This window comes from Vespa mandarinia, chromosome 18 (assembly GCF_050613455.1).
Source record: "Vespa mandarinia isolate Hongniang chromosome 18, ASM5061345v1, whole genome shotgun sequence".
NCBI lineage: Eukaryota > Metazoa > Arthropoda > Insecta > Hymenoptera > Vespidae > Vespa > Vespa mandarinia.
Genome location: NC_140827.1, coordinates 632,075 through 656,108, shown reverse-complemented (window position 1 = coordinate 656,108; position 24,034 = coordinate 632,075). Strand labels below are relative to the sequence as shown.

At 35.5% G+C, this 24,034-nt stretch overlaps 1 protein-coding gene across 1 annotated transcript; it reads left to right on the top strand.

The window, feature by feature from the left end:
* The first annotated feature begins 5,953 nt into the window (after window positions 1–5,953).
* On the top strand, window positions 5,954–6,921 carry LOC118445662 (uncharacterized). The gene is made up of 2 exons (XM_035875350.1): window positions 5,954–6,576; window positions 6,690–6,921. Exons 1-2 carry the CDS (start codon window positions 5,954–5,956, stop codon window positions 6,919–6,921), a joined length of 855 nt encoding a protein of 284 aa, XP_035731243.1.
* Window positions 6,922–24,034: the final 17,113 nt, after the last annotated feature.

The window sequence follows — 24,034 nt, the reverse complement described above, 5'->3', positions numbered from 1 at the left end:
TGATTTACGTCGTCAGGTGCACTCCGATACCAATAAAGGTAAGACCATCAAAAGAATGCTATAACAAACTCCCGGTCTATCAGCAGAACGCCAATCTATTTTTAACACCAAAATCGAGCATATAATTAAGTCAGGAATTATAAGGGTTGCATCAGGGTTGTGTCAGGGTTCCCCCTGTTCCCCCTGTGGGTACGGGGTTAGAATACTCCCACAGTATTCCCTGCTTGTCGTAGGAGGCGACTAAAAGGGATTGTATGAATGGTGTATGAATGTTCTCGTATGGCTATTCCTATCTTTACTCTTCTATCACTCTCTTCTCTACTCTTTGCTCTCTATTGCTTCCTTCCGTTCCTTTCCTTTCCCTTGGGGAGCCTGGCTCCCTTATATTAAAATAAAAAATATGATGAGTACGACGAATGGGATAAGCGGGCATGGGAGGGATACCCATGCCACGGCGGTGTCAGGTGGTGGTAGGGCAGGCCGGCCACCCGCCGTCGTCAACCAACGACTGCCAGGAGTTTGGGGCAGGCAACCTGGCCCCAGCTCTGGATAATGCGTCAGGAAGTGCATCGCAGGTAGGCGACCTGGCCTGCGGTGTGTCTAATGCGTCAAGAAAAGCAGGTAGGGATGAGGGCCACCTGGAGGAGTGGCAGAAGGCTGCTAGGGCGGCTGAAGGCATGCGTTTTGCCGGACTCACCATCAAACGGGAGACGCGGAAGGCGAAGCGTGCGAGGCCCGTAGTGTACTCGTCCGAGGAGGATGAGTCGGTGTTAGACTGGCCCGTGCTGGGGGAAGGAGGACGAGCGGAGACCCCTGCCTTGTCTCAGGTGGAGACTGGTAGGGTGATCGACACGCTGAAGGAGGCCTCCATCGATGCCGAAAGAGCCAGGCTGAGATGCCGGAACCTCAAAGGAGACATCTCGGGGGTAATGAAGAGGACCCATAGAATAACTATGGAGGGACTCAAGACCCTGAGAGTTAGGCTCCAAAACCGTGAAGATGATCCTCCGTCGGCGAAGGAAACAATTGCGCAGCTGAAGGCTGAACTGAAAGCCATGGAGCTGCGCAACAAGGAAGTGTCAGAGGAGAACACCCGCCTCAAAAGGGTAATCAAGAGGATGGAAACTCCCTTGGTTGCCAAAACGAAGGATAGGACCCCGGACGCAAGGCATTCAGACGGGTCGGTGAAGGCACTGGCGGAGGCTGTCCGCAGTGTGCAGCAACAGCTGCAGCAAGTACAGCAGCAACAACAGCAACAACTGCAGCAAGTACTGCAACAGCTACACCAACAGCCGCAGCGGCAACAGCAGCAGCGTCAGCCGCAGCCGCAGAGACAACAGCAGCAGCAGCAACAACAGCGGCAGCAGACGCTGAGTGGAGCAGCGACTGGGGCTGGTGGACCGCACAGGGGCCCCACACTCCGTGCTGAGTCCACTAGACCTCCTGCGAAGCAGGTAAGTGTAGGTAAGGCACTAACCCCGCAGGATGATTTTGTCCAGGTACTTGGCCGTAAGAGGAGGAGGGTCCAGAGGAGAGAAGCTAATGTACTCTCCCTGGCTGCATCAAGGGATGTAGTCAACGACGCTCAACCCTTGCGGGTACAGGCGCCCTCCAAGAAGAAAAGGAAGGGGAGAAACCGTGCGCAACGACGGAGGAGGAAGTTGCAAAGGGAAAGAGAAGTCGCAGCAATTTCCCTATCCTGTACCGAGGAGACGACGTACAGGGATGCACTTGTGCGGGCCACGGAAGGAATCAACCTGAAGGACCTGGGAATTGGCACCATGTCCTGCAGGAGAGGACTTACAGGTGCCTTTATATGACAGGTACGAGGCAAAGGGGCAAATGCGAAGGCCGACCGGGTGGCGGAGGCCTTGAGGAATGCTGTCCCAGGGGCAAAAATTACCCGCCCCCTTCGTACGAGAACCATGAGGCTGGTGGGATTGGACGCGTATGCCAATGGTACCGTCATAAGGAACGCACTTTTGGAGGTGCGATCTGGAACGGACCCCAACCTCATTAAGGTTGGAGAGATCAGAATTGGCAGGGGCAGACTTGGTGAGGCCACTGTCACGGCTCCGATGCCTGTTGTCAGAGCGGCCCTGGAAAGGGGCAGAATAGACGTGGGACTCACAAAGGTGAGAGTGCACGAACTCAGGCAGCGGCCCCTCACATGCCACCGGTGCCTTGCGCGAGGACATGTCGTGGCAACGTGCCCGGCCACAAAGTCTAGGACAGACTTGTGCTACATCTGTGGGAAGCCGGGCCACGTGGCCAAAGCATGTACGGACAAGGTGGCGTGCCCGGTTTGCACAGATGCTGGCCGGAAACAGACTAACCACCGAGCCGGTTCCTGGGAGTGCCCGGTTGTGCCTCCCAAGAAATGGGTGGACAAGGTGTTCGTGAGGGCACCAAATGGTGGTCCGGAGACAATGACAAACAGGAGAAGTGTAGTGACAGGGAAAGGGACCCATAGAGGAATGTCACAGGAAGACATGGAGGTGGAACAAGGGGTACCGAGCACCTCAATAGTGGTAGAAACAGCGGAGAGTCCATAGACAATGTTCTCTGCTGTTCTACAAACTAACACAAACCACGCGCGCCGTGCACAGGACTTGCTGGCACAGCGCATGCGCGAGGACAGAGTAGAGCTGGCGATCATTGCGAAACCATGGTGGGTTCCTCCGGGGGATGAGAGGTGGTTCTCATCCCTAGGAGGGACTTCACTCTCCGCGGTGCTTGTGGGCGAAAGTAGAAGACCCTGTAGCCTTGTGCGTAGGGGCCTTTTCTATGTAGCCGTTAAATGGGGGGACTCGCTGGTAGTCTCGGTTTACTTTCCTCCCAGCGAGAACATAATTATGTTTAGTAAACTCCTTGATGAGCTTGAGGAGCTCTTAGAAACATTTCCCGCTCTCCCAGCGCTGGTGGCTGGCGACTTTAATGCCCGGTCCAGCAGATGGGACCCAGAAGGCAGGAGTAACCGGAGAGGTGAGTTGCTCTGTGCCTGGGCCAATAGAGTGGATCTGGGTCTGCTGAACCGGGTTGGCTGTCCTACGTGCGTTCGACCACAGGGGTCGAGCGTCATAGATCTAACGTGGGGCACGTCGGCGGCTGGCGTCCGCCTCTCGGACTGGAGAGTGGATGAGGCTGAGTCCCTGTCGGACCACCTACATATTAGATATAATTATAGGCACGAAGCTACAGGGGTCCGAAACTCTTGCCCACAGGAGAAAAAGTTTCCTCGCTGGAAGATTAACTCCCTGGATGAGGACTACTTGGCGGCGGCCCTCATCTCGGGGGAGTGGACGGGTGGAATTGGATGCGGGAGAAGTGCGATCGGTGCGGACTGTGTGGACAAGATGGTGAAGTGGGCACAGTCTACACTGAAACAGGCGTGCGACACGGCCATGTCCCGGGTAAGGGGACAAACCCGTGGTAGAAGAAGTACTTACTGGTGGTCGGACGAACTAACGAACCTTAGGGCCGTTGCGACGACCACAGTAAGGAAACTTTCCAGGGCCAGGAAGAAAAAGAAGAACGGCGATGAAATAGTGCGGTGCCTGGACGCCCGAAGGGACGCAAGTAGGGCACTGATTAGGGCTAATAACCCTTTCGCTTTGAGCGCCGTTTATAAGCGGCGCGCACAATATGATCTGTAGGTACGAATGCCGCTTATGAGCGGCGTGCTCAATATGACTTGTGGGTACGAACGCCGTCTATAGGCGGCGGCCACGCGACAACTTCTGGGTCATCTGGCCATATATCTGGCATCAAAATGATGCATATACAGGGGCAATCTTCATTCGATAATTTGTTTTTTTTTTTGTTATCGACAGAACATTTCGTTGATTTTATTGACATATTGAATTATAAATCACTTTTTAAAATTACTTATTGTTAAGACAACGTTTTACGTAACCTGTTTGAAACATATAAACGATCGTAAACTGTTTCACGTTAAAAAATCTAGACGGCTATTCATTAACAGTAAAATTTCATATATAATGCTTTCAAGAATTTGAATAGATGAGCTTGAGGTATGATTGGTCATTCTGCAAAAAAACTAGAATTATAGGTTACAGTTTTGTTTGAAAATGTACTTTCAGAAACAGTTTAGACCCTTGCAAAATGTATGAAAGAAATAAAAGAAATATAATGTTTGAAAATGGAATAACTGATACTGAAGAAAATGAAAATAGTTTTAATTGGCCTAAAAGACGACGAAGGAACATATGCAGCACGTCAGATTCGGAATCCGAGTCAGTCGAAAATAATACCGAGAACACAAACTGCAACATAACATGGACCTCTGAAAATTTCATGCCACAAATACATACATTTTCTACGAGAAATTCCGGAATAAAGAAGAAATTACCCAAATCGTCATCTATTTTAGACTATTTTGAATTATTTTTTTCTGAAGAGCTCGTACAATATATTGCTGATGAAACTAACGACTATCGGGCTCAGAAATTTAATAACAATTTGGACACCCCGACGACAGTAGACGAACTCTACTGTTTTTTTGCGTTATCTTTATTGATGACACGCAACAAAAAGCTAACAATACAAGAGTATTGGTCGAAGGATAAATATTCGATCCAGCATTTTTGCTGAAATTATGACGAGAGATCGATATCTCCCATTATTAAGTACAATCCAGTTTTCACATGACTCTGGACACACTGACGATCGTTTAGTCAAAATTAGAGATGTAGTCAATATGTTTCGAAAATCCTTCAATGATACATTCCATCCATTTCAAGATCTTTGTATTGATGAAAGCTTTATGTTGTACAAAGGTCGCTTGTCATTCAGGCAGTACATTCCTTCGAAAAGGAATAGATTTGGTATCAAATCTTTTATGCTATGCGATTGCAAAACGGGTTATGTGCAAGATGTTATAGTTTATTGCGGACCGTCAACAACTATTGAAAGTGCAGCAAGGGGGAACGGAAAGTCGGGTGCGATAGTTTTGTCGCTTTTGCGAGCGTTCTTAGGAAACGGTCACACAATCTATCTTGATAATTTTTACTCAAGTCCAGAATTATTTAATTTGTTGCATAATAATAGTACAAATGCGTGCGAGACTGTTAGTAAAAGACGGCAAGGAATGCCGAAGTTTGAGAAACATCTGAAAAAAAGGAAAGGCATGCTTTCGTTCATCAAACAGTTTGTTAACGATGAAATGGTTAGATAAAAAAGAAGTATATATGATTACAACTATGCATACGGCAGATTTTGCAGCCGTATCTACATGTGGAGAACTACAAAGTGTTGCTAAGCCAGTATGTGTTATTGATTACAATAAATCAATGGGCATAATAGACAAAGTCGATATGGTTATAAGTACTGTAAATAGAACGCGAAAATCGTTGAAGTGGTACCGCAAATTTTTTTCCTGCTAGACATTTAGACATGCCAGACATGCTAGACATTTGTGTGTGGAATTCATATTGTCTTTATAAGTACAAACGAAGAGAAGTTATTTCTATTGCAAAATTTCACTTGCAAATAATTGCAACAAATAATTGCAAAGTATTGGCATAATGTAGTTCAGCATCAAAGCCGGTTGAGAACCCCGTGAGATTAACACTTGGCATGCGCGCAACGTATTTTTACGTTTTTTACAGTCTGTCACTGGAGCGCGGGTCACGTAAAAATACGTATTTACGTTATAAAAATACGTATTTAGTAGATTTATGGTGGATACCCGCTAACCACCACAAATCTACTAAATACGTATAATTATATGTATGTGTGACATTATATGCTTGTTGTTTGCGTTGCTAGGCAACGCTTTGCATTTTTTCTTCCCACATGTTATGATTGTCGAGTTACTCGGTCTTTTGTTGAGTTATTTCGTCTTCAATCAAATTCCTAGCTCCAGAACGTACAAGTCGTGTTTTGTCAATTTGGAGCTTGATTTTTTATTATTGATTACAAAATTGATAAAATGAGCCGTTGTGACAAAGATAGTGATGAAGAAATATGTGCTGACATATTATCGGACTTTTCGTACGATAGTGATTCTGAAAGTCAAGATATCGAAGAAAGTAACGATGATGACATTATTCCACGTTCTCGTGTGTTCATCCGAAGAAGAATTTCTAGTAGTTCTGAAACAACTTCTGATGAAGAAGCAGATGAATGGTCATCGATTGATAATCCTCCAGACCTTGAAGAGTTTTTGGGTCATCCTGGGATAACTAACATGGCTAAACTTCCCGAATCCACAGTTGATGCAGTGAAGTTATTTATAGGCGACGACTTTTTTGCATATTTAGTCGCGGAATCAAACAGATATTATTATCAAAATATGAATCAGTTCAAAATATCTCCCAAAAGCATGAAATGGAGAGATATTACGATTCCGGAGATGAAGACATTTTTGGGGCTTATTATTTTCATGGGACAAGTTCGTAAAGATGTCCGAGACGATTATAGGTCAACTGATGTCTGTAGAAGTACACTGTTTTTTTTAAAACTATGTCAAGGGGTAGATTTCGCCAAATATGGAAGGCTTGGCATTTCGATAACAATGAAGACATCTCAGACGATTCTAATCGGTTATTCAAAGTCAGGCCTATACTAAATTATTTTGTTGAAAAATTCAATAACATTTACAAACCGAAATAACTAGTATCGTTGGATGAGGGCATAATACTTTGGAGAGGATGATTGTTTTTTAGAGTTTACAATGCTGGAAAAATTATAAAATACGGCATACTCATACGAATTTTGTCTGAAAGTGACACAGGTTATATTTGCAATTTTAAAGTTTATGCAGCTCAAGGATTACGATTGATCGAAACGATACGCACAGTAGTTTCGCCATATACTGATGTCTGGCACCATTTGTATATGGATAATCACTACAACAGCGTCGATAACACGGAAGCCCTTTTACAAAAAAAAATATGAATTTGTGGAACAATTAGGAAGAATAGAGGTCTACCAGAGTGACTGAAAAAAACTAATTTGAAAAAAGGAGAAACAATCTTTCGAAGAAAAAATGATATATTGGTACAAGTTTGGCAATCCAAGAAAGAAGTCAGTATCATCTCTTCAATTCATTCCGCGAAAATGAAAGAAAGTAGTAATGTTGATCGTATCAAGAGACAAAAAATTATAAAGTCAAATGCTTTGATCGACTACAACAAGTACATGAAAGGAGTAGATTAGTACTTGTCCTACTATAGTATTTTGCCTAAAATAGTGAAGTGGACAAAGCGCTTAGCTATGTACATGATGAATTGTGCAATTTTCAATACATATGTGGTATATACAATTCGACAAAAGCGCAAAAAAATAAGATACAAGAAATTTTTGCACGACATCGCACGACATTGGGTTACTGATGAACTACCTGAAATCAGCACTGAAGAAGCAGAGCAAATGATATTAAAACGCTACCCTCCTGGAAGATTATCCATGGATATTCGCAAACACGTATTGGAGAAAATTGTTGATGCCGAGAAGAAGAAAAATGCACAAAGCCAATGTCGCGTGTGCGCAGCCAAAAAAGTGCGAAGTGAAATGTGTTTCATATGTAGCTTCTGCCGTGTTCCTCTTCACAGAGGAAAATGCTTTGAACAGTACCATACTGTAAAGAACTATTAACGTGTTATCAGTTCTATTTGTATTTGTCATGAAAAAACATTTTTGAATACATTGTAAAATTTTTAAAATCGTTTATTTTTGTGATTTCGTAAAAATATCGTTTTTTTTTTGTTAAATAATCATACAGTATATATTTAAGTGTAAAATAAAAAAAGTTTCGTTTATAAAAACGAAGTAGTTTTCGATTTACTGCGGTTTTTCTGAATAACCAAACTTCCACGCGATTCACGAAAAAACGCCCGCTGCACGCGTAAGTTGGCGGCGAAGTATACTCGCATGCCAAGTGTTAAAAATGGCTAAACCATTGACCGACCTAATAAAGAAAGAGGTAACATTTAAAAGGGATGAGTCACAAGAGAAGGCATTCATCACCCTCCGGAATGCGAAGAACCAATCTTATAATATCTCGATTTTAGTAGAGAATTCAATATGATCACTGATGCATCAGGATATGCAATAAAGACAGTCTTAAGCCAAAGTTCAGTGGGAAAGATTTGAAGGGTAAAAAGAAAAAAATTATTCTATCATCAAAAGAGAACTGTTAACTATAGTTTATATTGTTCATTATTTTCGACTTTATTTATGTGAGAGAGAATTTACTTTGGTTCACAGATCGTTGGTCTGGTTAAAATCGCATAAAGATCCAATGTCGTGATTAACAAAAATGGGACTGAGATTGGCGGAATACAATTATAAGATAGTTTATAAGGCAAGCAAACACGAATGTTAATGCCTTATCGAGGAATCCATCAGAGACTGCGTAAATTCTGCTGATTCATGAATTAGACAGTAGTTCCTTGTGCGAGTCATTATATACTAGTTGATCTAATGCAACAGATTTAGAAAAATTATTTGCCCAAATTAGTTTAATTGAACAGCAAATCAGACAAAGAAAACAAACGCAAAGCAAGCCTCCAGCGTTGTTAATCACGCTTGAAGAAGAAATATTTTATGATTGCCCAGAGACGACTAATCGAAATGAGATATCTTGCGAAAACGGTAGGTAATGGATCAAATAAATCTCCTATTCCGAAAGGAAATGATTCAGATACTAATTCAGAGATATCAGATTATAATTCGAAATTACGTGCTTCACATTGTGTACGGAAGGAGCCTACATCTGCTACGAACAGTATTGAATTGCTTTACATATCTTTTACTACACCTGGGTCACCGATCATCACGATAAATAATAATTAAGGTTTAATAAATTAATTTTATTAAATATACGGCTTCAATGAACGCAATATTTATTATCGCGCATCCACCTCACAAGTCTTACGGGATCTTCTAAAAGAATGCACGTTCTCCCATTAATTTGCGGGAATGCTGCCAGCGTTATTTTGCTGGCGGTGTTCAACGGCATCCTAGTTTAGTGCCACCGCTCTTATTCATCGCGACCAGTGAATCTATCTCTAACGACAAGGAAGAGACAGGAGAAATTCTCCTTGCAAATTGACTATCATCGCTAGTTCAGTACAAAACGCATATCTGGAAACGCTCTCATAGTTGCGCCCTCACTATGGAACATAATTTTAGTCCTTCGAGACAGATTCTGGTGACACTGTGAGCAATCCAAGGAGAAGCTAAATCACCACATAAAAGAACGAAGCAGTGCCATCATGAGGTCGTATATACCTTATAACGAAACACCAGACGAACAACAAGCCGTTGCAACAAAGTCGGAACAAAGAGACTTGCAGTTTCCGAAATCATCAACCCTATTTTTTGTCGTTTGCAATCCTATAATGGTAGCCCCACATCTTCTAAATAAGGTTGTTTATTTTTGAGCTTATTACTCCTTTCTTATCCTCTTTCACAATGGAATTGGAAGAGGCATTAAAGTTACAGCGCCCAACCACCAACCGTCAACGTGAACTAGGTACGATAAAAATAACGAATAAGCATTGGTCTTTTATTATCTACTGCTTGCAGTATTATGAACTATTGTTAATATTTAATTTGGCGATGGGCCCACACAAGTGGTGGGACAAATCGTTCATTCACCTGATTTTGTGCGTACACGAGTGGTACAATCATAACCATGTTTTGTTGTTTTTGCTTATAGAAACACTAAATGAGCCGTTTATTTTGAAAGTGGCTTAACTCCATTTGTTAATTTTTTCCGGTTGTCATGGTTACATGTACAATTTCATGTTATTTATCAGTAAAGCATTTCAGGTTGCTTATATTCCGAGCAAATACGATAATTCTTGACACATAAGTTTTCAGAGTTAGTTCAATAATTGAACCGTGTAGTTTAAAAGTGGCCTAACTCCAATTATACTTAAATCAAGATATTTACTATTGATAATGTCTGAAGGCAGTGATGAAGGGAATTTTAATTAATTAATATATAACAAGTTAACCTCAGTTTTTGGACAATTGCATTAATTGAATAACCAGTACGTTTAATTAATATAAAACTTAAAATTTAATATTAAATTTTAGAAATTATTTCAACCATGGGAAAGAACAGAACAAGACCATTTTTAGTTCAGATAGTGAAGAAGAAATAGTAACTAATGATTTAAAAAAAAATCAAAAAAGAAATAGAATTATAGAACAATATTCGTCTTCAGGGGATGAAGATACGAATATCAGTGGAGAAAAGATTGATGAATCATACATCCAAAAAGTGCGAAAGATTAAACGGAATTCAGGAAAAAGATATTGTACTCAAACCGGAAATATTGTACCTGTAAAATTTTCCAAAACAAATATTGCCGTTGTCGAAATGCTAGCACAAAAAATTACGATGAAGAAGAAGGAAAGAATATTTTTGAGAAGTTTTAGGGTTTGGGAGATTTTAATAAACAAAATGTATTACTTTACGAAGCTGTCGAGCGCAAAATTGTGAAACGAAGATGTCTAACAAACGGAAAAGGTTCGCCAAGAAATTGGAGTTTTAGGTATTTGTTAAATTCTAAAACCGGAAAAGTTCCCGCCTGTAAACAATTCTTTTTGGATACTTTTGAACTAAGTGAAGGACGCTTAAAACGAGTATTAAAGTCTACAAATGTAGGCAATGATTTACGTGGGATGATGGTTGGATCAACAAGAAAATTATCTGAGGAACGGAAAAAGCACGTTCAAAACCATATTAAAACTTTTTCTAAATTTGAATCCCATTATACCAGATCACATAATCCTAATAAAAGATATCTACATCCTGATCTAACTCTTAGGAAAATGTTTAATTTATACGAGCTTCATTGCGAGGAAAATAAAATAAAAGCCGTTAATGAGTGGACTTACAGAAAAATATTTAAAAAAGATTTTGATTTACATTTCCACCAACCGCACAAAGATACATGTCAAAAATTCGACTTATTAAACATCAAAATTAAAGCATCGAATGATGCTTTAATGATGCTTTTATGATGAAGAAAAGAATAAACTTACAGAAGAACACGATGTCCATTTAAGACTAGCAGAATCAGCTAGGAATTCACTAAAACAAGATCAGGAGTAAGTATCACGTAATTCAGATTATTATTTCGCTTTCTAGTTCGACTTGCAAAAAGGATTACCGTATCCCAAATTGACTACCTCAGTAGTATATTACAAACGCAATATGTATGTTCTAAATTTGGGTATTCACAATTTTCATAATGATAATGTTTACATGTACGTTTGGAATGAAACTATTGCATCCAGAGGAATGGAAGAAATTGTTTCATGCATCATAAAACATGTTAAAAATTTAAGAAATGAAAGACACATTATAGCTTATAGTGACATGTGCGCCGGACAAAATAGAAACATTAAAGTAGCTTTAATGTGGTTAAAAATTGTCCAAACTCTGGAAAATAATGTGGAAATCATAGATTACAAATTTTTAATATCAGGACATTCATTTTTACCAAATGATAGAGATTTTGGCATGGTAGAAATGTCATTAAAAAAAAATAATTTACTGTTCGTTCCCCAAGATTATTACAAGATTATTAAAAAGTATCGGAAAGGTAATAACTTTATTGTAAATGAAATGAGACAAGAAGATTTTGTACCAACAAAATTATTACAAGACGCAATCTTTAAAAGGGTAAAGAATTCTGATGGAGAACCAATAAAGTGATTAAAAATATGTTGGATACATTTTGTCAGAAATAAACCGTATAAAATTTTCTATAAGACATCAATGAATGAAAATGAAAATTTTAAAGTCCAGAATTTATTACCACATCGGAGTAGACCAAGAAAGTTCGAAAATATTGTATTGACACCACTGTATAAAAATATCAGACAAATTACAACAGCAAAATTCAAGGACATAATTGACCTATTACGATATATACCACCGGAACATCATGATTTCTTCAAATTCCTTTCACACACACAAAATGTAGATAAGTAGTAAATTGTTTTGTAATAAATTTATGTTTGTAATTTTGTACGATATGTAATTAAAAAATGTTTTCAATCGCATAAATTATGTTTTCGAAATTTAAAGATATGTAAAATAAATTGAGTATTGTTTTTTTCAATTTGAAGCATCTTAAATTATGTTGAATGGATTTAGGCACCTTCAAATTTTATAATGAATATGGTTGTTAATTTTGAAAGTGGCCTAACTCCATTCTTGATAAGAAAACGCATAATATTCACTTAATAATTGCCACTATTTTAATAGGAACTATAAATTTAACACTCTTAGATACACCTAAGCAGTATGACTCATTAGTATCCTATACGTATATTTTTAAATTCATTGAAACATAAACCCTTAAATATCTCGATTTTAAAATAAATGGACTTAGGCCACTTTCAAAATAAACGGCTCAATTATATAAATACCTATGTTACCTATAATTTTGTATTTTTTATTTTAATAATTTTGTAAGTCCTTTCATATTAAAAATGTAAATATACTTATTACATTAGAGCAATGATTGTTTTATTCAGCACAGTTCCTATTTAACCCTTTGCACTCCGCTGATCCCTCTCATGAGACATCGTAATTCTAGCATACCGCTCGGATGTCCCCTCTCGTGGGACATTAACCCTTTGCACTCGAGGGCTCCGGAGCGAAGCCATTTAAAATTTGTCTTCAAACTCGAGGACTCCGCTACGGAAACAATGCAAATAATTTTCAGTTTTTAACATAAGGACAAAAACAAATCGTAAAAACGATTTATAGGATATTTCTCTTTTGGTAACAAATGACGCTCGCGGCTCGCGGATAATAATAATAATTTTTTGTTTTTTTATATATCATAACATTTGTATTCATAAAAAGGAAAAAAATAATAACATATAATATGATCTTTTCACTAAAATTGCTTCGAGTTGCTGGTAATATGAATGAAAAAAAACTTCGAGTGCAAAGGGTTAAATTTGATTAGTGATTACGGCTAATTGAGTTATTTCAGCGCAACTCTTTGAGACATGCATGCTTCCCTGAAGTTTTCTCTTGAAATGGCATAAGAAATCAAATCAAAATATAGTAAAATTACTAAGATATACACAAAGAAATGCTGAGAAGTGATTTTCGTGAATCGAGAACGCGTCCATCCACATCTTCTGCATACAATAGATTAGACAATAAACTACATATTCCTGATGTGAGACAAAGAAAACGAGATTGCATTGTTTGTTCTGATAGGAAAACACCTGGTGGCAGGCGTCAAACAACATATTATTGTCAAACGTGCACTAATCAGCCTGCAATGCATTTTGGGGAGTGTTTTAAAGTTTATCACTCCGTACAAAATTATAAAAAATAAAACATTGATTTTTTTGCAAATATACATTTCTCGATTTCAACCAATTCATATAAGTCCAATATCATTATAATATGTTAGTTCCAAAATTATACTAAATAATACGAGGGTCTGTAAATGCACGTTTCTGCCACAAAGTAGCGCCGAGTAGCTGGTAACCAACATCCAGAATGGTTCAGAGTGCAAAGGGTTAAAATTTAGAACAACATTTATACAGAAACCACGCGTACTATGCATATTTCCGGCGAGAGTTTCCGTTCAGTGACGGTACTTCGGCGAACGGGGCTGCCGTAGCGAAAGGATTAACTTTCATTAATTTATTCTTTCATCTTTTAATTTTTTACTTGATCGAGTGATTCAACTTTCAATTTTTATCCCTAATGATATGCAATATGAAAGTACAAGACGCAGATAGTTCCAATTCTATTTCCAATGAAATAGAACTCCCATTTAATATAAAACGCTCGCGTAGATTTATATTGTATTATCATACCATGAGACAAGCAATGTTACCGCGCGCCACAGATCGAAATGCCGCCGAGAATTGTATATAGTTGCGAAAGTGAAGATGAAGCACAAAATATTGCTGATAGTTTAACAGATCAATGAATAAATCCAAGTGGAAATTAACCTTCATTTATATCATTCATGGGTACACCTGGAATAACATTATCGGATTATTTGTGGAAAGAAAATTTTTACTTACTACTTGTTACCGAAGAAATATTCCAAGACAGAATAGAACAGACTAACATTTACGCGATGCAAACATTGGCTCAGAAACAGTCATATCTTTGAACGACATATTCATCTTAAAAATCAATTCTTGTCAAGATAAAAACTATAAGAGTAGTGATGTTCTGTAATTGTCCAAACAAGTCGTTTTTATACATTTCTTGCATTAAAACGTCAACCATTACATGTAATTATTAATTATAATATAGATAACAATTAAACAAATTTAAGTGCTATGTTCTATACTAGATTTTTTATAATGCTTTATTCTTTTAGTGAAAATATATTTTACAGAATTAAATTTGTCATAAAATATATTTTCAGCACATTAAATAAACATGCCTTAGTGTACCATTTATGGTACACTTGGCTTGAAGATCAAGTTTAATGTATACCATAAATGGTATACGTGGCATGGAGCATGTTAATGTTATGCAATAGATTCGCGCAAGAAAGGCGATTCTTTTAGCATGACTTTACTCGTCATTTTGTCTGAACAATGTTATCATTTAGTTTAATCATTGTTTACAATTTGAAGATTATTTTATATGTACTTTTTGTTCCCACATTGTCTACTGATATTGACCTTGTACATCTTTCATTGTCCTTTATATGTCCTTGCAATACGAAATTTGCATCAAGAAACTTGGTCTGTTGTAAATCAATTCCAAAGTATTTATTTTCAAGCTTTCTATTCGTGGGTCATGAAATTCAAACGAAATCATCGAATAAGCCAACGGAAAGTAAAAAGTTATGTGATAAAAATTTATACGTGTATCACCAGATAGTCTATAGCTACTGACAGAATTCCTAAAATAGCTATTACCTGGGCTTATACGAGTACACTGAAATGCTTCAAAACTTCGCTGAACTGAATGAACTTTTTAACATCACATTAATAATTTTCTATATGACCTAGATTGTACCTTGTACTATATTGATGATTTAATAACTTTAGACACTCGGAAAAAACACTTATAATACATTAGAGGACAGTTTTCAATATCCTAAGAAAAAATTCATGCAACCCTGTATTAATCTAGACAAGTGACAGTTTTGTAAAGAAAAGATCATCTATCTATACTGCTCCATTCATCAGTAAAGCTATTAAGTATCTCAGAGCACAATCATGATAATTCTCAACCATATCAAACCTAAGATTATTGTTGATCGTAGATATTTTTTTGGGATGCTATAATATTGCAGGCATTGCCTCTCTCATATTGCTCGTCATCAAGCAGCACTTTACAAATTTTGAACATGCTGGAAAGCTAGAAATTGATCAATAAAGTCGACCATCGTCCTTTTATCTATGGCTTGTTACAACAAGTTAAAGTATCTCTAAAGAAACTTCTTTGTCAACAGGATTTTATAAATTTATTTCTCAACTGATTCATCTCTCTTTCGCATTAATACAATTACTACGTCATTAACCTTCAATATTACACACTTCAATGTAATCACAATATCAGAATAAAATTGTCTTTTACATCACTGCTAATAGTCATTCCAACATTCACCTGAATGTCATTACGTTATTTCTAATAGATTAATCTCAAATTTTCGATCGATTTATCAAGTGGCCCTTTGTTATTTCTGTAAGAGATATTGAAGTGTAAATAATTATTGAAGCTTTTTATCATTACTAGATCTGTCACTTTAGCACCACATTCGCTATCACCACCGACAGAGGTATACAGTTTAAATTATCACTTTTCTCGAAACTTGCGAACATTATAGGAGCACGAAAAATCAGGATTACGTCGTATCACACCCAGTAAAGTGGAAAGGTTGGAACTACTTAAATTGTAAATTTAAGGAAGTCCTAATGTGCAAGCCAAAAATCCTCTGGATACAACTCTTGTGACTATGCTCCTGAATTTACACAGCCTTTAAAGAGAACCTTGATGCTTCATCAGAAATGCTCTTTGACAAGTCATTACGGCAGATTTTCTTACATCCAAAGATGAATCATCGTATCACAACTCCTTTTTGTATAAGCTTAATAAACATTTCCATACCATTAAACTTGTCCCGACTTCCAATTAATCCAAAATCAAACAATTTATTCATAGTAGGTTAAAAAAGTTCTCATAAGTTTACGCGAGTTGATCAGATTCCCTTAAGAATAATCTACTCTGGTCCTCACGGAGTGTCTATGTTATTCTATTCTTCGTATTATCTTAATTATCAAACTTCTTATCATGTGACTGCATGCTTCGCATAAATTTCTTTATAAATATATCATTTATATGACAGACGGTGTGCTGCACTCGCTCTTTATTAGTCCTTTTCTTTTCAGACTCGGCTTTTTTAGAATATTTTCCCTTTAGTAAAGAATTTGGATAGATAACTATCTTAAGTGTATAATACCACATTAATTCGTCACTGTCAATAAATAGACTTTCAAATTGACAGAATATCTATAGAATATCTATAGAAACGACTTATAGGAGGAAAAGAACTAGGCATGAGTATTCCCCAACAGAGAAATTGCTATACAAAAATTTCACTGAAGAAACTCCGATCATCTCACCATTCCTGAACTTTTGATTATCCTTTTTTGCGTTGTGCACCAAGCTCCTATGTTAAAGGAGCATCAGGAATCAATTCATTCTTACTGTTTCTTGATCCAACATTATTTATTCATCGCCGCTTCATTATCTATTTGATAAACTCAGCTGTCATCTTCAGTAATAACGTCACCAACCTTCTTGGAGAGCATCACCAAGTGCACGAGCTAGATAGTCTGCTCAATACCACAGTCCATCAACAGCTTCTTAGCGACAGCGCATCCATCTACAATACTGACTGGCAGTCCATTCCTCCAGTCAATCTGCACTCAAATGAATTGCGGAAGGCAGCTATCAAATCAAGTAAATACAATTTCAGGGAAACTATCGGCGAACAATAACTGACTACTCTCATATTCAATTCCAAGCCCTTTCATCTCGTTCTCATATCAAGAGTAGGGGTGTAATCCTTAATTTAAAGACCTAGTGACAAATACTGACGAACAAACGCGTAAACGAGACTTGTGGACTTATGGTCTTACGGGACTTTTGGAAAAACTGAAGCAGCGAGTATTAAGTCTACACACTATTACAACACAGCTCCTAGTTGCACTTAGCTGCCATCATCTCCCCAGGCACCATAACGTTGATAAAGGCGCATTCCCATGAATTAGGACGTTGATCACACCACTCAATCTTCCTGGGACACAACAGGATAACCGCATCGCCAGCGTTTGCACATCTGGTTTGCACACCAATCGCCTTTCGTTCTGCAAGCTCCACCTGCTGCTGTCTCAATAACTATCATCTGTAATCATCTGGTTTTAATCATGGTAGATAACAACTCTACTTCATGATAGATGGCACTTTTAGTAGATGTTATTTCCCGTTGAGCGTCGGTATCCTTTCAAGGCTATATAATCGTACGAAATCCTCAGTTTTATATGCCCTGTCGAGCTTCAACCGCCAATTTTTTTCTCTGATTGCACTTTGATAAAGATCTATCATTATATCTACTATAATTCCTTGTGCTTGGGCTTTGTCTATGCGTCATATACAATATTGTCAAAACTTTGTAGCAACGATCTTGTTGCGAATTCGTTTCAGCCATTTCGGAATTTCTGACAAATCAGTTCGTCAACCATCTTGGTTTCGCATATCCCTTGGATCGTAGTTAAAAATACGGATACTACTACGTTATTTGTTTATTATTGTAAAAAACAATATATTCTTCTTCTACTTTCTCCTACTACTTCAAATCTATCATCGAAATGAAACATTTTTTGCCTTTCCAAAATGTAACTATTTGGAATCCTTTTATACTAATAATTTTCACACAACTGAATATAGCTGAGAATTTAGACATTTGCCTCATCACCAATAAATATAATTTATTCGAAGTAATATATTAAAAATGTAAGAATGATGATAAAGATTTTGAAAGTCAAAACTAGCTGTTACAAATTACATATTGCGAAAATATAATAAAATAAAAAAAAAATAAATGAATAACATTTTTCAAATTTGCTACTTGCATTTACTGCTATAAAATTCGAATGTAATTCATAAAATTATTGGAAAGCTGCAAAAAAATAACAATAAAATGCATTTTATATAATGCATTTTATTATATTTTAAATATGAAGTTTCAATTTTAAATATGAAGTTTTATCAACGATTATTTAAAAATTCAGCAAATTTTTTAGTAAACTTCTTAAATATTTGATCAAGTAAATGCGCTCAAATCGATTAATTTTTGTCCAAATAAGAACGTTATAGACGATTATAATCTTCATTTTTCTCAATACCCGTGGATGAAATCATGTTGTTCCCGAAATCATTAACAAATTACATTATTGCAAAAACCAATCGACTTTTGTGTATCCCTATTTATTTATATAGTCTCCCAATAATTGATAATGCTAATTATATTTACTCATTGTCATTCTTAACATTAAATTAGAACTTTCGCTGAACAATTTATAATAATGAAGTATCAACAAATCGATTACACAGATATATAATATCGTAGATATTTCACAGATTCGGTTTTTTACATTTTTATTATTTTTTCAGAATGCATATCATACTTTTATCAGAATTATGGAAAATGTTCTAATATTCAAATTATGTAAGATTTCTTAGGATTTACTTATAAGAAATTGCTTGTAAAATAGCGAAAACCATTTCGTGTTGATATTTATACGTATTCAATGACGAATATACAATTATTCGTCATTCATTATTCCTTTGAATTGAACTTCTCTGTGGACATAAATGTATATGGAAAAGCAAAATTCCGTTTCTTCGAAGATATTATAGAACTATCACTAGTGTCACTTTAATAATCAAGTATAGAATCATGTATATTTGAATTATTCACATTTTCATCATATATTTCAAATTCTAAAGAATCATCATTACTCTTATTATCTTGAAAATCAGCGCAAAATTCGTCTATTTTCGGGAATCAGAATGTGTGCTATTGAAGACTGTTGGTGAATGATAATAGTTCCTCGGTAAACCAAGAGATAACAAATTTCTTTCGCAATATCGACATCTTAAAATAATAGACGTGCACACAAAACAAAAATTATACCATCATAACAGATACATCGATTTCTAGAACAAAGCTGAAACGTCACCATTATGGTGGTACCGATCGCATAGGGTCAAAATCATTTAGGTTATCATACGATTTTACACTTACTGTTTAATTGTTTCTGATTACAAACTACTAGCAATAAAGATTTTTTTGAAGATTGCGAGTGAAGCTAGCTATTCAAATAAGTCAAATGTTGTTGCAAATAATAGTAGAAGCTTTATATTGTCAGGTAAATTCTTAGAAATAACTTTTAACAGTAAATAATGATCAATTTGATCGTCAAATTAGAGTTCCACTCTAACAGTTTATGCATTTGTAAGATGTAAAATATTAATACTGAAAAGTAAATTCGGATAAAGAGCTAGTACTAAATTCAATGTTGTATATTGGAATATATCGCGCAAGTTGCATGATATATTGTATTTGTACTTTTCATAAGTGTTCATTCTGTTACAGTAGATCATTCTTTTGGACTAAATGAGACTACCACATTGAAAATAATTAATGTTATTGTTATCAAAACCATCAGCAGATAAAATGTTTGTTAGTTACACAGAAGATAAATATCAAATTCTTTTGCTAATATATAATAAATTTTACGAATGAAAACAATTATCTATTAATAATAAGTTTTAAGTATTCTCTGAATGGGCAGTTAACTGCTTATGAGCATAGAAAACATTACAAAGCAAACAAGACATTAAAAAATAGAAATTATAATTCTTTCTAGTACATAATTATTGAATAGCTTAGAGTGCAGGCCATAAGAAAAAGAAATTAAAGATATTTGTCATAGTTAAAATATACACTCGTAGAAATGATCAACAGAATTTTTTTTTTAAATATTTATGTTAATGACGTTGCGTTTGCAAGAACTTAAAAACGACATTTCTATGAAACAGAACATCAGCGTTATACGAGGGTTACTTATAATCGAAAATAAAACTGATTGAACATAGAATGTAAATTATAGTGAGAATAGTGAAAGTGAAAATGAATTTGTAAGAAACGTAAAATACCTAAAGAAACGTAATGCCATATCCCAACTATGCAGAACAAATAGAGGACTCAAAACTGACGGATGAGAGGATATAGCAGAAAAGGACGATTTACCATTTAGCTTTTCTTTTAAAACTTTTCCGCGAACCGCAGGATCACAAGTATTTCAGGGCATAAAAGAATCGTTGAATTTTATAAAATTATATTTCACGATATTGATGGTTAAAACAATATCGTATATATTGATGGATAAAATAATAAAAGACTAAAAAATATGCAAAAAAGAATATAAGTGAAAAACAATTATCTAAAAATCAATTAAGCATGTAGATGTAACACATAAAGAATTTATGGCTTTTATATTGGAATAATGTTACTTTAACTCTTATCGCTTCGTTAGCTCTGTTACGGAACTATCGTTCATTTGGTCCTTAACACTAAACCTACCATGTGCTGTGAAATGACCGTTTTTAAAATTTCGTCTAAGATTTCCTGTATACAACGTTATTGTATCGCCATTTAACTTTATGACTTTTCCTATATTAATATATGTACAACCCACTTTTCAATATTCGTAACTTTTTTTATTGTTCACTACCTGAAAAAAATTCGTAGCCTGCCTGGCCTATCACGAGTGGTCATTTGATCACCTGCACAGTTCATGTTATTTACAATGAAATTTTCTGGAAACACATTTCTAGAATTATTTTAAAAGTCTATTGTCTTTGTCTTATATATTATCTTATCCACTATGTAAAAAAATACACAATTCGAAGAAGTATCTAGCCGTCTTTGTATGACAGTACGATCTTGTGATCCTATGATAAAGCATTAAACTTCCATAGAGTCTATTACATCTACAGAGTGTATAACAGAGTGAATTACGTGTTATAAATGTTGGTTTCAACAAAATGAACAGAACCAACAATATTTGCATACGTAAAGTTGATAAAGGTTTTAAAAGTTATTTTCCGTCAACATTTGGAGAAAACAGAATGAATAAATTTATATATTTATATATTACAAAGAAAATTTTCTATGGCTATTTTTTACGTTGTTGATGTCCATAGAATTAGAATCTAATATATTGGATAGTATATTATATAATATATTATTGATGTATAAATACATGTATGTAACTGAAACAGAACTGAATGGTGGAACTGCGTTCCGTACTGAAATAACGGAGCGGAGACGGAACGGAAATAGAACTAAGATTGAACTGAAATATGTTAATCAATCTTTAAAAGCTAAACATGAGAAATACGATTGAGAACAATGGTTTAATTTTCACAGATGCACTTCCATACCATTTTCCGACGCAAAATATTAATCGTATTGTTATTCTCTACTGTTCTTGTTTAAATACATTTCAGAAAAAGTCTGATGTAATCTTTTTAAAAAGAAATAAGAGTAAGGAAAAGTTTGCTGACATAATAGCAAATAGTAAAATAGTAAATGTTAATATTACGATAATGATCGTCTAAATGTTTTTAACATTAACCGTATCACAGTTCCTCAAACGACTGGTTTTGGATTTTGAATACAAATTTTGCATTCATTGTTATTTTTTTCTCTATATGATTTATAATTATAATTCCTATATTATAATTTCTATAATATCCATTTAATAATTTTATCAATATTTACGCTTGCTTTTATTTTGTTTATTCTGAGAAAAATATGTACCTTGTCATATCAACCGTAACCAATTAAATGACCATTTCTAAAAATGACAATAAAGTAGGCATATGAGATATGATCTAACCAAAATCATTCAAATTATCTTCTAATATTATTATTGTACATATTGTTACATCAAAAAACAGTCTAATTTTGAGAGTTCCAAACAGAGCATTACAGTGTGAAAATAATAAAGAAAGAGAAAGTGAACAAAACTTAATAGTTAGTTTACATTTTATTTTACCGTATTGTTCTAATATTTACTAATATTTATAATATTTACTCCTAAACATGACAAGACGTTCAATAAAGAAGATACCAGTGAAGGAGATAAACGAGGGGTGTTTAGAAGACGGTGAAGATAAATTTTCTAAAATTGAAGATAACCAAATTATAATTGTATATAATTTATTCGAAACTGATAATAAATGCTTAAATAATGAGGATGAAGAAAGGAACATTTTGAACAAACAGGAGATAAAAGGGAAGAGGATTTCTGTCAAATTCTGAAAACGAGACTGAAGTAAATGACCAGGACATTGAAGTTGATATTGATGAAATTGTATGGGAAGAAATACAAAAGAGTTCAAGATTTGGACGGTCATTACCAAATCCAACGGTATACACAAAAAAAAACATTATAAAGGGTCAAGTAAGAACTACATTTGCCTTGACAATTATTATTGAACTCATGCGAAAATGTACAGAACTAGAAGCAAATGGAGTCTTAGGAATTACATGAAATCTACCTTCAACAAAATTAGATACATTTCTTGTTATTTTGTAAACACGTAGAGTATACGAAGAAAAAAATTTGAACATTTCATATTTGTGGAATAAGAAATAGGAGACTACATTTTTTTTCAAACACGACAACCAAGAATTGTTGTATAAAAATTTTTCAATTTATTCAATGAAAAAAGTATTCGAAGCCAACGTCTACAAACTGATAAATATTCTTTGATTTCTGAAGTATGAAATAAATTTATTGAAAATAGCTAAAACTGTTAGAAGCTGGCCATGAATCTTACCGTTAAAAAACAACTGTTTCCAACAAAACTAAGTGCAGATTCATACAATATATGAAGGATATTTTTTATAATCCTACCTATAAGATATGGACTAACTAATTCGTATCACTTATTCTGGTTACAATTCAAGGTGTTACAATTTAAATACTACAATCCTTTCCTCTTTCCCTAACTTGATCAAGGCTTTACTTGTTACTCTTTGTTTTGTACAATGGGAATCTGCTTGCAGTATGAAAAATATACGTGAGAAAAATGCTTAGTAGAGCAATCATTAATTTGTAAAAACTGTGGTCTTGAAAAAGAAAAGAATTTTATTACAATGCTGTTTTTATGTTTACTGGTTTTTTTACAAAGATTGAATTTTATACATGAGAATGAAAGTTTGTTTATATTTGATTTATTTTAATGTAGTATCTATCTGTAAATTCAGTCTACATAGCAATCATAAAAACATCTTCAGAAAGGGATAACGCGTAATATGTACTAAATATAGACCACAATGAAATGTATTTTGATGACTTTAAATCACTCACTTGGATATTTAATTACAAATTCTGTTAACGTCTCAAATTTGATTGGTGAAATCAGATTAATTTAATACTAATGAAAATTGTGTACACTTAGTAAATGAGTTTTGAATATTTAAGAAAAGTCAAAAGCTTGATATAGTAAAATGTCATTAAGAAACTAAAATACATTCAAAGATATAAAGAAATTAATGAAGGAGAAACAGATGACAATGAGGATTATGCAATAATTGCAAAAGCAAAATGCGGTTCGCTGGAAAGAGCCAATAAATTGTGGGGAGCTGAAGAAGAGAAATGCTGCAAGTTCTGTAGTAAAGAGGAAGATTCTATTGAATACTGGGTGAATGAATGCGAAATGGTGAATATGATGGAGTTACAGGTAGCAGAAGTTCTTAGTGCTGAAGGGACGTACGAAGCGATAGAGTGGTTAAAAGGAATAATTAAGAAAATGAGGGATATTAAAAAAAGCAGATATGGAAGAAAGCGGACAAATGTGTGCTAAGTTACGAAAAGATGTGCAGGGTGCAGTAAAGAATGAGAAAGCCAAAACACTTGATCTTAATGTGGAGGTGATATAATTTATTTTACCGAAGTA

What these genes read in the sequence shown, in the direction of transcription:
- LOC118445662 (XM_035875350.1), top strand. Translation starts at nt 5,954, where the DNA reads ATGAGCCGTTGTGACAAAGATAGTGATGAAGAAATATGTGCTGACATA. An exon ending in ATTCTAATCGGTTATTCAAA is followed by an intron (nt 6,577 to 6,689) that starts GTCAGGCCTATA and finishes ATTGTTTTTTAG; the next exon opens with AGTTTACAATGCTGGAAAAA.